Raw genomic sequence first — 16,197 nt, 5'->3', positions numbered from 1 at the left:
CAGCTTATCTGAAGTATGATTTGGAAACTCGACAAAGACACTCACTTTTCTAAAATCTGAATAAATTCAGGAAAATCTTCTAGAATGTAATAAAATTTTTGATACCTATTAGAACATCGATATTTCATAACTTCAAGCGAACCTCAAAAATTGCTCGGGCTGTGAAATAACTTTTTCAAGTCACCCTCCGCAGCTGCGGTAGCAATCGGAGAACGTCGACACTTTTCCACTCCGTAAGCTTCTTTTGTTAATGCCTGAGATTTTCTTCCCGAGCCCAAAAGCGTTCCTGCTCTATACGGCATAAAATTTTTGGCGTTCATGAGCTCAATTTTGAGATCTTTTTACGTTGGACTTACGCCATAGTGTTTGTAAAAGTTTGTAGAAACAGAATATCTAAGAAATGAAAAATCGGATTTCTTGAAATTTCGATTCTTTCTGGTCCAGACATGGCCATGCTTACCTTCCCTGGCCGTATCCATACGGTGGATTCTTTGCTCTGCTTATTGCATTACAAGTTCCCATGATTGATGATGATTGTGATAATACCAAGCGCGATACATTGTTTTTATTAACTACAGGTTAAATAAAGTATCTGTAGTGAACAAAATTGTATGAGAATCGATGCGAATTGAAACAAATAATTTTTATTATTCTCCCGATCGGTTTACTTCTTCGTACACAAACTACGTTTTTTGGGTATTCAACTGTTTATTTTACTGTTTGTTATTTTTGTCTGTTTTAGTTACGGAAAAGGAGATCAGGCAGTGGTAAGTACACAAAATTAATTACAGCACAAGTTCGTTTCGCACGAGTTTCAATGAGTTGTGGAGATTTGTGCAATTCCACTCGTCTGCAAGCGGTGATCGCAAACTCGTAACTCTTATGAAATTGACATCATCATTCTCCCGTTTACCTTTCAGGCACAAAGGATTCCTCAAAGATTGCCCAAACGGTCTCCTTACAGAGCAGGTGAATACAGATTCCAAGTTTAATGTATTGTACAGGTTGTTTAAATATCGTTCAAGTTCAAGGCTATAGCATTGTCTGAGCAATCGTTCGAATACACAGGTCTTCGGAAAAAAAAATTTCAGCCGCATCGGATGTTTTTAGTAAACTTTATGTTTTTTACTGTGCTGAATCCAGAAATGACTTCCATTTCTCTCCATCATGTACAGTATTCTTGCAAAATACAAGGTGTTTGCATAAAAAAAATCAAACAATAATGAAAAACACCACGATTTCATTACAATGTACTGAACAATATTTCTTAGAAAATTAAACAAACTATTTCTTCATGAAATATACTTAATTTCTTGTTAATTTTTTTTTTTTTTTTTTTGCCTACGAAACATTTTTTTCCTTTTTTGATACTTCTCCGAAGACGCTTCAGCTTTCCATTTTCTGTTTTCCTGTTTTTATTTATTCTTGAGTCTCGCTGTAATGCTTATTAAATGGAAGTAAGAAATCAATTTTGCAAGGGATTTTTATAATCAAGATTAGGATACCAGATTTCGAATTAAACGGGAGTTTCGCTCTAAATTAAACTACAAACACGAGTTGAAGAAAAAATCCGACGTGATGGAACTTTTTAAGTATTTTTCCAGTTTCAATGAATAAAAATCTATTAGTAACACCTGGGAAGTCCTTTGATTGCAGACCTGTGATACGAATGTGTGCACCTTCTGCTATGACGCTACACAATCAGTCAGTCAGTCATATCACTCTACTTGAAAAAAAAAAAAAAAACAAAAACGATGCGTCAGAAACACGTTGAAGTACCAACGTGTTAAACGGTGCAAGCTAAAAAAAACAATCCATCGTTTAACACATCTTTATTCGACATTCCAGGGTTTCATCAAAATCTACAAACAATTTTTTCCGCAAGGCGATCCGTCCAAATTTGCTTCTCTCGTCTTCAGAGTCTTCGACGAAAACAGTGTAAGTACATCCGCATCAGATCAAATCATTATTCTGATAAGGCGCCACGCTGACCTCTGTGAATATCGTGATAATAGGTACATCTCCAATATTTTCAGTAAACTTTTTCTTGTCAGTGTCGAAGGGAAAATCGCACCGAATTTGATAAATTCTAATAGAGACTCGACTACCCGACAGAATTTCACCGTTAAAAAAGGGCCGAGTTACCAATATTATTTCAACCTATAGAAAGAGAGAGATGGATTAAAATGGAAGAAGTTTACAAATGGGTGTTCAGCTCGTATCCGTTACAGATCGTTGTTTCGATCTGCGATCAGTGATGAATAATTAGCTTCTCGGTGATCGTTGTTCAAAACACGTAAATAGAAATTCTCTGCTCGCGGTAATCTTATCTCGATTGGGTCACGTCAGTATTATTTACACCATGCTATGTTATAATTCTGGATATTGAAATGAACCAAATCCGTCTTGATGCGTGAATCGGTGATACAAAAAGCTGTTACATCTGACGGGGTGGAGGTAAAAAACTAAAAATGTCGATTAATAGAAGGACCAGAATATCGAATTTTTATATATGCGTAAAATCTGATTAATGAAATTTGAAAATGTGGCAAGTCCGAGTATAGAAGATTGTAAATAGAGAAAATCGAAATACATGATGAAAAAATATTGAAGGATCAAAACGTAGAACGGCAAAATCGAGAATTTGTATGCGATTCTATATTACCAAGAAGAATTCTGAAGATTCAACAGTTCGGCATTCTACGTTCTGACCTTTCTATTATTTTACTTCTCCATACATCTACTTTCGATACTTGTATTTTCTACGAATAAAGTATTCGCTTCTTTAAAAATTCGATATTGTGGTCCCGCAATTTTTCCATCCCTCCACATCTTTACGCCCGCCATCAAGACGTAATGAGACTCGCAACGTGCCTGACGGCTACGCTCCACTCACTACTGGCTATTCCGACACTAATTTTAAGTAGTAATCCAGCCAAGTTGCGGAGACTAGACGCGACGATCCGTGAAGTGAGATATACGTGTAGATGGTCGGACGAACGCGGCTTTCCCTTCCTAACATTGCTATTGTAGTTGAAGTTAGTTGGGCGGTGATTTCGAGAATTTTTAATTCACATTGTGATTCACATGTGTTTGGATTATATAATTTTTTGAGTGATTTCAAACAATCCTGTCAAGTTTGAAAATGATTTACCGTTTAGTTACCGAGTTTTTGGATTTGAAAAGCGGAGCTATTTTGTATTGTGTAGACAGAGACTGGGATAAAAACCGTTGCTTTCGAATTGGTCGTTTAAATATTGAAGAAGAATGATATGTATCGGATGGAAGAAAATATTGACTAAGGCGAAACGTATATTTATATCGGAATATTGTATCAAATTTTTGTCAATTTTGTCCGTCATTTAATAATGTATAACATGATCTAAAAAAAAAAAATCCGACTTTAATTTTGGTTGGGTTGTACGTCTGGCAACGTCGCAAGTATGCACATTACGCGCGATATTCGAATTGTTTGTTTTCTGCCGTTTAGATATGGCATTGTTAAAACGCTTTATTTTTATTTTTTGCGATTTTCCCCTTAAATCGTAACTGATCTGACGTTTTTATTCAAAAAAATAAAGGTTATAGCGAGGTAAAGACCGAAGGTTCGAGCAGGCTGCAACGCAAGCATATCGCGCGGCGTTGCCAGATTCATTTTCCGATTATTTGAGAAATACAGTGCTCACGATTGTCCGTCGGATGGCGCTATTGTCGCTACCGAACTACCTTGAATTTGAATCGTTTGGTAGTTCGAAACATCGCCTCCAACGTTTCTCTGTTACAGGATGGCACCATCGAGTTCGAAGAGTTTATAAGAGCGCTTTCCGTGACGTCTAGAGGAAATCTTGATGAAAAATTACACTGTGAGTTGAAACCTTTACACCTGTAAAGTCATACTACATATTTTATACCCAATCATTTCCCATCGTCCGTGTACAGTTCTTCTACAACCTTATTTCACTTGCTGTCGTGCACTATTTTCTTGTTTCAACTAGCAAGCAAAAATATTAAAAATTCTAGGGGCATTCCGTCTGTACGACGTCGACAACGACGGGTTCATCACGAGGGACGAAATGTACAACATTGTCGATGCGATATATCAGATGGTGGTAAGTAGACTCACAATTAGTCGCAACACGCTATTCAATACATAGAATACCTATAACTATTTAATTCGACGAGCCAGAAGCGAGTAATCGAACGTTATACTTGAAACAGAAATAGTTTATCTACGAATATGTTATACGTATACCGCGTTGCATAATATACGAAAACATCGTTACGCCATTCGACGATCGGCGATGGAAATCATTAACATTTATTTGAAATCGTACGTGATACTCTTGATTGCATTTAAAGTAGAAAGGCTCGTAGAGCGAAACGTGACGGATGTATTAGCGGCATCTATATTTATATGCCGTGTCCCAGACAAAAGTAGATGCGGTTATACAGCGAGCCGTGCCGAATACTATGCTTGAAACACAGGCAGGTTCGATTTTCAATATCCGTCTGGGAATGATAAAATTAGGCATTCTTTAAAGTAGAGTATAATCACTCACCGAGTTTCATAGAGAGATTCCGTCAGATTTCTCGACGCATCGTACATAACGATGATTGATAGCTATGCGTATAAGTGTTTGTTATGGCATGAACGTGTGGCAGAAATTACGTTTCTCTGCATCACCTTTGTGTTCTGGCGGTGTGATTTAAAAATGACTGTGAATTTAACAAGGTCCGTAATTTTATTGAATTCGAAGACAATACAGTATATTAAGGAGGCAAGGTTTGAGTTACCGTGGTTTGATTATAATTATAGAAATGACGATCGTCCAGCCATCTTCCATTTCAAACTCTTCAATTTGAAAACTGCTGTAATTCGCAAGCGACAATTTTCCCATGAGAAATAAAAAACGTTTCAGTCACAGACTTTCACGAAGAATGCATTACAGCTTGTCGATGGCATACTCGAGGGAAACTCATGACAGACATAACAAAATGCACGATATGCATAAATGATATGCATACGCAGGTCAAAAGAGTTCAATGGTCTCGGTATCGACTAACAATAAGTTTAAACAACTCCGACCGCGTTTATAAAATAGAGCGTGCAAGTATTAAATTATTGAACAACACCGTTTTGCACTTCCCACAGTCTGTGGCTTGAAAATTTAACTACACACGGTACCTATGAATCACTCAACACCTGACACGGGGACGTGGCTTGGTGCCATAATATGCCATAGTACGTCGATTGCTGTAGTTAAGGGACCATGCCAGTGTAACGGGTCGAAAAATAGCTGGTTTGCGCTATTTTTTTTTCGATGATTCAAATACGCTAATCAGTCTGATTTTTTTATATCAAATCAAAGTCAATTTTTGAACACTTATTTTTATTTTTTTACAGTTTTTTTTTTCAACGGTTTTCTGGAAACTCGATCTTTCAAAACAGTACACACTCTCAAAGGAGGAGCTTTCAAGCTATCTATCCATTCTTCATCTTACTACGGAACTTTAATTTTTTAATTTATTCGCCGAAATCTTCATATATTTTTCAACGAAAAACTAGGCTAAATTCGATACCTTTTTTTTAAGCCGCTGCCAAAACTTTACAGCAAGATAGCGGCCTTCACACTGATTGATAATCTTTTTACAAATATTGTTTTAGGTAATATTTACAGCCACAATCGCGTGTACACCGTGAGGATTCCTTTTTTTCGAAGTCATTTTCACCTTATAAGATAAATGTTGAAAAATGTATTGTCTATTCTTCGCGAGTGGTTTAATTTGACGTATAAAAAATCGCGAAAATCAGTAGTTACTTCTCGACCCGTTACACTGGCATAGCCCCTTAAGGCGAGGTGTACATTAGTAGACTTTTTACCACCTTGTAGAGGGAAAAGCGAAGGCTGAAATATTTATCTGGCAGTTACCGTAATTGTCAAGTAAATTGTCGGAATAACGAGTAGCGTTTGAGGGTGAGACTGAATCCGTATCCCATAATATCCCTGTGCCGTTATCGTACGCAATTTAAATTGCATCAACTTCATTTGCGTCGAAGTTCCGTCGATGAGTGAAGTTCGAATTTTGTTTATTTCAGGGGCAACAACCTCAGGCCGAGGATGAAAATACACCTCAGAAAAGAGTGGACAAGATTTTCGATCAAATGGATAAAAATCACGACGACAAACTGACACTCGAAGAATTCCGAGAAGGAAGCAAAGCCGACCCAAGAATCGTCCAGGCCTTGTCCTTGGGCGGCGAATCCCTAGGCCCTTAGAGGAAGGTGTTCAAGATTTCACAAGCCTGCCGAATCTTCCGAACCTCTACACTTCGGTATTCTCAGGTATTCGTTATCAATCGATGGCCCGAGTCAAATAGAAATATTCAACGAGACGATTCCCGTATCTTTGATAACATTTGGCCGTCGTCACTCAGCCCCTCGCGTACACCCAACGAAGTTACAAGTTGGAGAAAAAAGAAAAGACAAGAAGAAGAGTAAGAACAAAATTGGACAGTTATTCGCATCGACGAGATTCGGAGAGTGGACGAATAATTACCGGAGGATTATACCAGCCACCTTGCAACTCTTATAAGGCCAGAGAAGCGAATCGAAGGGATATCGTTCTCTTCGAGTCCTCGTAGATAATTTTTTGTTTATCCTCTCGATCGACGTTCATATTATCGCGATCGTGCATAAATTGATTAACAGTCACGAGTGGCCAACTAACTCCTCGAAACTGCTTGACATCAAAAAACGAAATCCGTTGAAAGACCGCTGGCTTAAGCACCAGATGAATCAACCTCGAACCCAACGTTCAGGATATCACTGTGACCTTTAAGGGATCGATGAACCTCGTGAGGATCGTTGAAGAGGCAGAGAATTTTTCAACACCCACTCCGAAGGTTCGCCTCAGGCTCCACCCAGACTAGAAATCCCATTTTACAAATTAGGCGCAGAGTTTCCAAACCTGTAAACAGGACTGTGTCTGCGATTGAGAGCGGTGACAGCCACAGTCATGACAACGGTCAAACCTTCAACCGCGCCCGTTAACACACGACAAGCGATGTAAGCCCTGTCAGAAACGTCGATGGCAACCAACGTGACGCGATTTTCACGGATTAGTAATAAGCGATGGAAAACTTGTCCTCCGGAGTGTTGGGCAGACGGAGAGAGGATATTGGCCATTAGCTTTTTCGCGATGTCGGAAATCGCAGATGAAGATATAAACGCTGCGACATAGGTGCATAGGGCATGGAGTGATAAATTTTCGTCGGGTAATTGAAAAATCGTTTTTCGATGCGTTTGAGTAGATTTATTTTCATCGCGAGAGGTTCGCCGGTGAAGGGATGATATCGATATCGTATTATGCTGCGTCCATGACTTGGATCACACGCCCACGTACCAGGGAGCTCCCCTTTCGATTGTAGGTAACCTCGGGCAGATAAATTTCGAGGGGTTTCTCCGCCCCGGTTTTTCCGTCTTTGACTCTTTGAGCTGACACGGAGCCACGGTTGGCAGTACAGTATCGTTGGGGCGTGGGCTTTTTTCACTCCTAAGTGCACGTTCGTACCCGCTAATGCTCAAGTGCGTTGTGCTTACGCATTTCAGCGTGGTTGGGAGCGTGAATAACGATAAATTGGAAGGAGATCCCGAGTATCGATAAGCCTGCAGTGAGAAAATATTTCATCCGGCAACCTCGATTTGAATGCGGAAACTTTTACCTTTCACTCCTTAGTCAATTATATTGCAAAAACTGGTGTTACTTCATTATTTATTTCGGTTAAATCGATATCAAATAACCCATGTATTCATTCACCTACGCGCACGATTCGAAGCTTTCGGAACGGAGTTACGGCCATCAAATACGAAGGTCACAAGCGGGCAGGTTAGGAACTCCTCTTCGTAGAGATCGGTCTTCAAGTATCCTTCTTTCCCGCTTTGTCGACGAACAATGAGGAACTAACCGGTACATCGACAATGAGAAAAGTACGAATTTCTGCAGCAAAGAGCAAACTGGGGGGAGAACAAAGGCAGGTCGGAGCAGGAGAAGAGATGGGACTCCGGAGTATAACCGTCGTTTCGCATATTACACAGGCTATAAAAGATACTTAAAAATGATATAACCTTTTTTCTACCTACGCACGTTGTTCCTAAATTACGGCTTACCTGGCTATTTGAAGAAAGTACAGTATAATTAATGCCGGGAATGCCGGTCGCAAACAATGTTTAACTGAATGAAACCATTGAGTCTTCAAGTATTCGTCAGAAAAATTGTTTCGCCACGACCTCAAGTTATACCTGTGCCTAATACGTATTGAGTGGGAGACGCGGAGCAAAATTGTTATTTTGAATAAAATTTTCCACTTCCTTTTCGCGTGTGATGAAATTCTTCCACCCAAATTCTTCATTCTTTTTTAATCTCCAGTTCAGAACGAACAAAATGTGGATAAATTCTTGCTATTGAAATACTCTTGAAAATTAAGAAGAAATCAAAAAGAAGAGCCCTCGTATGTACTATCATCCAACCTTGCGCCAACTAATGGTCTACAGTAGCCTTACGATAAGCCATGCCTGAGCTAACATCGGCAAAGTCGACGGCGGTATAAAGTATGCTCGGAAGAATAGTTTCCCAAATGGTGAAAGTAATTCGAGGGAGAAGCCGGTAACATTCACCTCACCCCTGAACCAGAGTGGCACATCGCAGCCGTGGCACTGCTACGCCATCCAAGTTCCCCTCGGGACTGGAAGTTAAGGCCGAGTTGCCAGTGTTACTCGAATTACGCGAATCAACGGAGTTTGAAGGGGGCGCAGCGCTGTTTAACTTCAACTACGCAGGAAAAGACTTTCGCAGTCTGTACATATCGGTATTCGCTGTCGGATTATGTTCACCTAACCGTCGCTCTGATTGTCACTGGTCAACAGTGGTTTTCTTGCCCTTGATATTTTTTAGTGGTCTGTGAAAGAATTGATGTCGACGACCCTAGAAGTATGCGTACTTTTTAGATATTGCCTCTAGTTTTTCATTTTATCAACAATTTCGTACATGACTATTGAGGGCATTTTTTTTTTTTTTACCTTTCAATACCTAAAGTTTATCAAAAAATACCATTAATAGCTTTAGTTATACTTACTTTGTTCGGACAACAGTGAAAAAAATATAGAAAACATGATACTTTGTTGTTACCCCGATGAAAAAGAGGGAGAGGGTACCACGGGTTTAGCCAACAGGGGAGTTATTAGGGTGTTGAATTTTTTTTTCACACGCGCATCAAAATTTCGGTACAGCATCACAAACAGAATATCTCAGTCAAATATGATTTCTTGATTTAGATTTTTTCCATTTTCGATTTAAATAACTCGCAAAAAAAAAAATTAAAAAACTTTCCAATATTTTTCTCTCGTAAACGGTTTGACTTATAAACTATCTGAATACAGATTCTGATGGAAAATTTCACGCTCCATAAAAAAGTACCGAGATAGAATTTCTCCAACTTTAACCGACGAGTGTCTGAATTTTAACCTCTGAAGCAAGTCTCTAAACGTGTTTTATCGGTATTTGTATATCTCCGCAGGTTTGGGATTCCTTGTAGTATGAGACAGAAGACCCGTGAGTGGAAATGTAAGCAAGCACGGTTAGAAAAAACATGTTCTAGCAAGTCGACTAAAATTCTTGGGTTGACTTGACCATTTTTTAGTGTATGGCTAAATGAAGAAAAAATTAAAAATTACAGCTTGAACGTTGATACGATAGTTTAAACGTAAAATTTACAAAAATGTGTATTGTATTCATTAACAGAAATGTGAAAAATTACACAAATATAAAGTAGACCTGCTGGGACATTACGTCTAATTAAATTTTTCCAACAGTGTATACACATTAAATACATGCAATATGCAAATTGTTATTTGTTAGAAATATCACCCCGCAGAAATTGGACGAGACAGATTTTCGAATGAATTCCCTCTTGTTCGTATAATAATTTTACCAACTGCTGAGGCGAAAAACGACATTTGGCAAAGAACTCTGACAATTATTGCAATATACCATAGGTAAAATATTCCGTTAGTTTATTGTCGGTAGCAATGGGGCTATGAATTTTTGAGGATTGTTGCCGCAAGGAATCCGGCTGGTCAATTCATCGGTCCATCAGGTCAACATAGCGTACGGCCTAATCCTGTCGCTTAAAAAAAAACTTTCGAAGACATTAAAAATTGGCCTACCGAGCATCGCGACGTTACCGGGTTAAAGCCTTCAGCGCACCTTTCCCGATGTGCGTGATTTTTCTATATCAAGTCCTGGTTGTTACGATATTTTACCTATTTGAAATATAACTTTTAACCTAACAATAATAACAATAATAACAACAACAACAACAACAATAATAATAATAATAATAATAATAATGTCGGTAGCAATAATTGAATTAAAATTGATAAGCTAAGAATAAGAAACAATCTAACGCCACACGCAAGAATCAAGCTGGCACTGCAACTTAATTAAGTATTTGCAAAGTCTACGTAATAATATGCTATTGGTACAATTGTTGAATAGTTGCATGTCTAAGACTTACGATGTGTGATTTCATAAATGATAAAATGATCCGGAGTAAAAGTAAAGTGAATGAAAAAAAAGTCTAGTAGTATATAGTGAGTAAGTTTTCACTTTTTAATAGGTACGTAAGATGTTTCGGACAAACCGTCGTGATCAAACCCCCGCCTGCAACACCTTTTTGACGTTAGTTAACATTAGGAGTGGAAAAATTGTTATTCAAGTAGAGAATTGAGCGTAAAATTTATCTGAAAGTAGATTAGTTAGGCTAACGTTGAGCGTAGATTGTTGGTCGGAAGCTGAATTCGATACGAAGTAGTATGTCTCGTTCCTTAGATTGAAATAGAAGTCGTCGGTCAGATCCAGTGGACCTGGATCAATATAACACGTCATTGAGGATTGATATTCAAGATGCAGACTCTACGCGGAACGGTAATTTCTAAACTGGCTTGCCAAATAATTCTAGACAACAATTATTATTTTCCATATTAAGGTATTATTGGATGTATATTACCAACCAAAACTGAGTCTCGGTGAGAATATTGAACACTTTGCGGTGAGATGGAAATCTGGAAAAAATCAACAACCAAGTTGATAAGACAATTCGCTTAGAATAATGATAATTTCAAAAAGTTGTTGATGAATTGCTGCAATAAAAATTTGTCTCGCAAATCTCTAGTGAAATTTTTTATATTTTACATAAAATGATTTCATTGATTTTTCTGAATACCTATGAATTTTTTTGAAATTTTCGAGGATTTCGAATAATTCAACTTGCAACTTATCAACTCGATTATGATCGATTTTGTTGAGATTTTTATCTTATCGCAAAGTAATCAATATTCTCACCGAGACTCACTTTTGTTTGAGAATATCCGCCCAATGATACCTTAAAGCTACGACGTGGTTAAAATTGAAAATCTACATTTCGCTGTAAGAACGAGGTTGATACTGACAAAGGTTTTGAAGTTGTTTAAATTCACCATATTTTTCTGGACAATTCTCATCAGTCCAATCAATCTATAAATTCATGGCTGGTTAAATTATTGTTCAAACTGCATCTACACTTGTGACTTATAGGCGATTGATTGACCCTTTTTGATCAGAAAAGAGCTATGAGATGAGAAATCCCCTAGAAATAGCGCACGATATATTCTCTGTGGCAAAAACTTTGGCTGTATTATCGGCGAGTGAATTAAGAGGCATACGAGTACATACAACGGTGACACGTAATTATTACTCCTTACGTAAATATTGTATTACTACTCGTAGCTACCTATATTTATTGTAGATATGATACTAGCTTATACCTCCTATGAAGAGCTAGTACGATAAGTTGAAACAGGCGGGAAGGAATGACATAACTTGGACTATTTTCTATAAAACTAACTAATATACCGCGTAACAAGATTTATAGCTGCTTAATTAATTCTTGTGGCATAGTGTGGCCGGCTGGTTCTTCGCGGTTAATAAATTAGGGGGAGTTTAATTCGATAGTACTTACTGAATAATTATTGGAAAAAAAAAAAAAATGCCTCTATGCATAATATAGTGTTAAGAACTTTCGTAGAAATTAATTCAATTTTATCGAGTTTTACATTAAGATTATCATGAAGCACTTCTAAATCTTCTAACGTTTATCACACGCGCGGTATTCACTTATATAACAATCACTGATTGTCAGTCTGGCTGTAAAATTTTTGACGGCAAGAAAATTTTTGTTTTTTGTATGCAATTGTCTTCGCATACCATACAAAATGAGCATGTTACGACAGGCCTTTTCTTGAATAGCTCCACCTACATTAATTTACACATATCTCCAAAAACTGCCGCCTCCAAATCCGTGCAAGCCTCCGAGATCTACCGTGTACGTAAAAATAGTCGACGCGTTTTTCAACTTTCTCCAACGGTCGAATATTTCCCGAATTTAAAATTCAGAAGGTTTAATTACCCTGCGAGATTCTAATCGTAGTCCGATTAGTCTCGCACGAATCGATCGCAACTCGCAATCTCAATGGTTAATTTTACGTTTCGGGTAGCAGCAGCAGCAACGGCATCTGTGGTAAGCAGTAGTGATTCATTCCTCGGTGATTCTCTGGTAATCAGCTTTTACGTGAGGTCTGACTGTAATTTACGAGACAATTTTGGGAAATATAACGCCGCTGTTTCATTGTACTTACGCCGCGTCGCCTATTGGGTATATTTTCACGGAGCGCTATATACGCAGTAGGGGAATGTAATTCATGTCTATTAAACGTAGAAAACAGTTATAAATACTATACTTGTACACCTACTATAGTGATAATAATAATGATAATGATAACGATATAACAACAACAACAACAGCAACAACAACAACGACAATGATTGTTTTGCAAATGAAATTAATTCTTAATCACCGTATTTAATAGCAATAATAAGAATAAACACGTTGATACCGTCAGCACCTCACCGCAGAATGTTAAACGATGTCGAAAAACCGCGTCTGTGACAATAATCCTAATTTTAATAAGACGTATTCAAATACATGTATTTGATGATCACAGTGTTATATTATTGATGATAATGATAACGATAATGATAATTATAATGATAATTATAATGAATAACGATTGACGATTACGCAATAATATAGGAAGTAAATAATTGAGGACATATAGTATATTATGTTGTATGCGTATAACTGATATAAAATATTATAATTACAATTAGTATAAGATGCAATTCATACGATAGTACGACGTATTCGATAACGAACGAAATTTGACGTGAACGTCTGTGCTTTGCTCGATCCGTTGCTCCTTTTTCAATCGTGGCTTTATGCAAACGCACCTCAGAATCAGACACAATTCCACCCTCGTGATCTTAGAGCGGCTTCTTTCGACGCGTCGTCCCTCGATTCATTGTGTTTATCGAACGGAATAAAGGAATGAATAAACGATTCCGACTAGCATGTCGATAAAGTAAAGCTCGGCCAACCTTTCCGTACATATCCATACGTATGTACGGCGCCGATCTCGCTTATCTTATAGTTTTCCTGTTTTTCTCTTACTTCTCTCCTCTCCTTCCGTCATCGAGTAAGATCCTTCCAGTTTTTTTCACCTCCTTCCTCGCGTCCACGACACGTGTACTGTCTTTTACGTATATACCTATTTTATCACATGTAAACGAGTGAGCGATGGTATCGGACTCGCAGGAACGGCGAAATGGCGGCGCTTCCTAAGAAAAATTCGAGGAACAGCCGCGTGACAGCTTCGGGTGCTTTCAAATGCAAATAAAATGTTACGTAGTTCCTATCAAGAATTTTACGATCCCTTTTTTTCTCATCGTTTTTATCACCGCTCTCCTACTCACTTTCCGCTTCTCCAGACCCCCGTGCTTTCGACCTATGCTATATATATACCTATCCGCTTTAAAAGGCGATCCAGTGACGCTCTCAAGGAGAAATTTGAGAACTCTCTACTTTCCTGCCGTTACTTGAGTAACGTTTCATGACTAAATTACATTTCGTTGCCGATATTCGTTGGCACGGACATCATTTTTTTTTTCACGCTTGCACACGCACCACGGAACATTTTACAGGGAAGAATCGATCGATCCGTGTAGATATTTTTCGCAATCCCAATTTATGATTCTAAACAATTGTCCGCTATTCAGGAAAGTAGAAGTTGTCGGGAGTTTTCGAAACTCATTTTTTCTCTTGCAAGGACGACTTCGTTTACTCAACGAGAAATCAATGCAGGCGTGGCGGGTTCTCGATTCGCTACGTGATGTAAATGGAAAGTAGAGTTTCTCCGATGAATTACTCGCCGAAAATGAAATCACTTCGAAAATAAATCGGTTTCCATTTTTCCAATAATCGATATTTATAGCTTAAAGGTCTGCCAAATTTCACCTATACACCGTACCATCGGGATCGGAGTCGTAAAAATATCACAGAATAATCGCTTGCGTGAGATGTTGAACAAAACCGATATTATATCCTTACCCCGCTGAATCTTTATACGTATAAGTATATACATTAATGCAGCGCGCCTACATATATACCGTACTCGTCGGATTTTCAAGACTTGGAAAACTGTCTTGCGAGCCTGATGCCTTATTGTCATACGGAAGCAGCAACGGGTATTATTATTATATCGTCGAAAACTCGGCAGCATTCAAAATATTTACCACTCGGTTGCATTTCGGATACATTTATCTGTCATCGGTATTGTTGATAATACAAATCCTTACTTATTCAGAAAACTGTCGCCGCCATCACCCTCCGCCACGCCGCGCCCCAATACCGCGGGAATTTAATTGCCTCTAACACGTCGCGCAAACCGCAAACCGCAAAGTGGATTTGGCGGGGCTCGACGGCGATGGTTAAGCAACTAAAATACTTAAGCGGGGTTTCCAGTTGGCTATGTTAACTCGTTAATAGCTAAGAATGGGATGAGTAAGGTTTCGCAGTTATGCCCAAAAATACAAGCGTAATCGCATATGCTTTTGAAAGTGTTATTATACGTAATTCTTACTGTTCGTTGCTGAGCCGTAAGCGGTGTTCGAAATTGTAATGCCCAGTGCTGGTAACACTTGAGAGTGTCACCGAGTTCTCCCGACACACTTCTAGGCTGCGGTTCAAAGCAGAATCAGAGTCGACAAGGACTCGAGTACTTGACATTTTCAATTTTGGGTATGATCCTCACGCGTACTTCCACCTTACACATGCTTACGAGATAGGTGGAGCACATTCATAATTATACACTATGCGTACATGACGGTTATAATAATTAACGGTCCAGCGTGAAATAGTTTGATTTATCGTACTGTGTATTTTTATCTGTATCGAAAGATCGTTGTTGTTGTCGTTGTTGTTTTTATTATTATTCCTAAGTATAACATTAATTTTTCTTTTATCATCATCCACGTCGTTTTATTAACAACGTTTTGTTTCATGAACTTTCTGTGATAATTATTAACAATCAATATTACAAGAAAAATGAGTGAAACGCAATAAGAAATCATGAAGTAAATTAAATAATAATAATATAATTGGAAAATATAATATAAAAAGAACTTAAGAAAAAAAAAAAAAAAACGGAAACTAAAATATGAAAAGAAAGAAGAGAAAAATTTTGCCGTGTCTTGCTAGAATTAATAATAATTATTATAGTTTGTATCGTAATAAAAGCTGATCTGTTGAATGTTACGCCTTATAATGTATACCTATGTTGACGTTGTCCGTTCTCAAAGAAATTAATAAACGCATAATATATTGTTATTTTGTATGATCGGTAATCTGTTTTTTAAAGGATACGATATCGAGATTATATGCCCAATTGAACATTAAATAAATGAAAAAGAACCTTTCTCAAACGTGTCGAGGCTGTTTAAACCTTTTTCAACCTTTCCAGGCTTACACACGGCCGGCACAAACCAATTTATCATGGGATACCATAAAGGTAAGCGCTCAGGTTTGTCTACATCCTTAATTATAATTAGCAATAGTAAGTGCAATGTACGTGGAAAATGACTATCCGTTTCAAAAGATTGAGCAAAAAATATTGTCGTCGGCTGATAGAAATGTATGGATACACAAAACTTGGTACATTGCTCCCAAACAGATACCGAAGGTCTAAATGTCATTCTACGCAGTTGAGAA

The 16,197-nt window shown here is 38.0% G+C and overlaps 1 protein-coding gene across 5 annotated transcripts in view; it reads left to right on the top strand.

The window, feature by feature from the left end:
• The window catches only part of LOC124175332 (frequenin-1), a 28,726-nt gene extending 12,893 nt beyond the window's left edge, over positions 1-15,833 (top strand). For 4 of the 5 annotated variants that reach the window (XM_046555453.1, XM_046555450.1, XM_046555452.1 and 1 more), the window contains exons 3-8: positions 743-767; positions 921-969; positions 1,849-1,938; positions 3,785-3,863; positions 4,021-4,109; positions 6,098-15,833. In XM_046555453.1, the coding sequence (XP_046411409.1) occupies positions 743-767; positions 921-969; positions 1,849-1,938; positions 3,785-3,863; positions 4,021-4,109; positions 6,098-6,277 (512 nt within the window). In that variant the 3' untranslated portion in view covers positions 6,278-15,833. The remainder of the gene's footprint in view (positions 1-742; positions 768-920; positions 970-1,848; positions 1,939-3,784; positions 3,864-4,020; positions 4,110-6,097) is intronic. The other variant, XM_046555454.1, reaches the window with a different exon arrangement.
• Positions 15,834-16,197: the final 364 nt, after the last annotated feature.

The sequence above is a fragment of the Neodiprion fabricii genome, chromosome 2 (assembly GCF_021155785.1).
Source record: "Neodiprion fabricii isolate iyNeoFabr1 chromosome 2, iyNeoFabr1.1, whole genome shotgun sequence".
Classification (NCBI taxonomy): Eukaryota; Metazoa; Arthropoda; class Insecta; order Hymenoptera; family Diprionidae; genus Neodiprion; species Neodiprion fabricii.
The sequence above is the reverse complement of the archived record's forward strand: the minus strand, read 5'-3'. Positions and strand labels throughout refer to the sequence as shown.